Source organism: Nilaparvata lugens, chromosome 10 (assembly GCF_014356525.2).
Source record: "Nilaparvata lugens isolate BPH chromosome 10, ASM1435652v1, whole genome shotgun sequence".
In the NCBI taxonomy this organism is placed as follows: Eukaryota; Metazoa; Arthropoda; class Insecta; order Hemiptera; family Delphacidae; genus Nilaparvata; species Nilaparvata lugens.
In genome coordinates this window covers 17,377,971-17,380,021 of record NC_052513.1, presented here as the reverse complement: position 1 = coordinate 17,380,021, position 2,051 = coordinate 17,377,971, and the positions used below count along the sequence as shown (strand labels likewise).

Here is a 2,051-nt window from a genome sequence, read left to right as displayed (position 1 = left end):
TATGATTTATCTGAATGTCAGGAAATACTTTTTCGATCAGTTCTTCTTTTGATGTAACTAAATTACAAAAATTATCGGGAAGTGATATTTGTCTAGACGTCTCATCGACTGGCAGCTGACCGTTTCCAATTTCCAGTAACTGTCGTGAGAATACCTCAGCTGATGGATCATTCTGCAACTGGACACGCATATTCGTAGTCAACTCCAATGTATGTACGTGCCGCCATAGTGTTGAATATTTCAGGCAAGCATTAATTTCGTCTGCTGGTGTCGATCGAGAAATTACAGGCAATGTTTGCCTAAAATCTCCTGCGAGCAATATCAATGCATTGATATTGCATTGCAATTCAACCGAATGGTTGAACGTTTCCACACAAGTCTCGTAATGATCGATCAAGAGCTTCGAGCGATTTTTTATGTGCCATTGTGCATTCATCCCAAACAATTAGTTTACATTTTTGTAATACTTTTCCCATACCGGATGCTTTAGAAATATTGCACGTAGGAGTCTCAATGATTTGCATGTTTAATGGCAACTTTAGAGCTGAATGCGCAGTTCTTCCACCTGGTAACAATGTTGCAGCTATTCCAGACGAAGCAAGAGCTAAGGCTATATCACTTTTTGATCGAACCGTTGCTAGAATCAATCTAATGAGGAATGTTTTCCCAGTTCCTCCTGGCGCATCCAAGAAGAAGGTCCCCCCAACTCCGTCATTTATCATTTGCATTATGCGATCATAAATGCCTTTCTGTTCCCACGTTAATTTGGGAATGTTCGATTGGACATATGCCTGAAGATCATTAATGTTGTAACTCTGTTCATGGTGTAAATCTACATCAAATGCAGCAGTCGCAGTTCGGGTTGGTGCTGGCATTCCTAATTGACTAAGAACTTTATTTGCAATAGCTAAGCACTTGTCCTCAATATTTATCAATGCTTCGTTGTAAATGGCTTCTGTAAATTCTAAGGTCATATTGGCATTTTCAAGGCGTACTCTATGCAAAATATCTTCAGCCATATGCGAACGATATCTTTCCCATAACTCTGTGGGAGATGAAGGAAAGCAAGCGGTCAATATAATCGCAAATAATGCGCGAATTTGGTTTGGATGTGCAGTGTTGCACGCGTCATTGATGCATATGTTCCACTGTTGGTCATTTTCTAATAAATTCAGAGCTTGACACGTAGCGCGAAAAGTGGCATGTGTGACGCCGTCAACTATTTTTAATTGCTGGAAAGATGTAGGACCAGGCACATTTACCAATAGCATGCGAAGGTAAAAACATTCATCTTGATTGGGATGCACTGTATAAAGTCTACCAATTGTATTTTCTTTGAAAATGCCAGGGTGACCGTTGACTGGCTCCCCTCGTTTGCGCCGTACAAATACTTTTCTAGTTACATTCCACGTGTAGTAAGAGGGAACTTCTGAATACATTAGTGTTCTGGCAAAAGCGTCTTCCTGGCATAAGGTGAAAAAAGCAGTCAGAGTTGTACCAGGTGGATTAAGGGCTCTTTCTTGCACATTTGCATCTGTGAAATAAATACGCTGTCCATTTTCTAAATGTACTGCCAAGTGAACCACAGCTGGATTGCGTTCATGCATGGGAAATGAAAAAATTCGCCATGCAGCCTCATTGCTGCTTATGTATCTTCCAGCCTGGTATTGAGCAATTTCATCAATATCTCGTACTGCATTATTGTCACAATTATCAGATTGCACACTAAAAACTGCCATATCGCTGCCTTTATTTACATATTTACAGATATATTTAATCGATTTCACAGAATTGCAATATTCTACGTTTATGTGGGCTTGGTATGTTTTTGACAGTAAAGGAGAATATGGAACCACCCAACGGTGTCTACATCAATATCACCATTTCACATGTGTATAGTTGCCGAATTTCCACCATCTTCAGTTGATCGTCTTCTATACCGAGGATATCCATCGTCGCCTGTTACTGTGTTTGCTGTAAATGCTCGAGGATATTGCTTAGAGCATTTCCCATCTACCATGCATGGTGAATTTGGATTTAGTGTACCACAT

The 2,051-nt window shown here is 40.1% G+C and overlaps 1 protein-coding gene across 1 annotated transcript; it reads right to left on the bottom strand.

The window, feature by feature from the left end:
* Positions 1-347: 347 nt before the first annotated feature.
* LOC120353338 lies at positions 348-1,834 on the bottom strand. The gene is made up of 2 exons (XM_039436639.1): positions 1,711-1,834; positions 348-1,410 (listed from the first exon to the last, which is right to left on the bottom strand). The coding sequence occupies exons 1-2, from the start codon at positions 1,737-1,739 to the stop codon at positions 348-350; spliced, it is 1,092 nt and encodes a 363-aa protein (XP_039292573.1). The 5' UTR covers positions 1,740-1,834.
* Between the last annotated feature and the right edge of the window lie 217 nt (positions 1,835-2,051).

Excerpts from the sequence above, each read along its gene's own strand:
- LOC120353338 (XM_039436639.1), bottom strand. The coding sequence starts at position 1,739 with ATGGCAGTTTTTAGTGTGCAATCTGATAA. Across the intron at positions 1,411-1,710 it reads TTTAGTGTGCAATCTGATAA|GTGGAATGTAACTAGAAAAG; the intron begins TTGTGACAATAA and ends CTCTTACTACAC.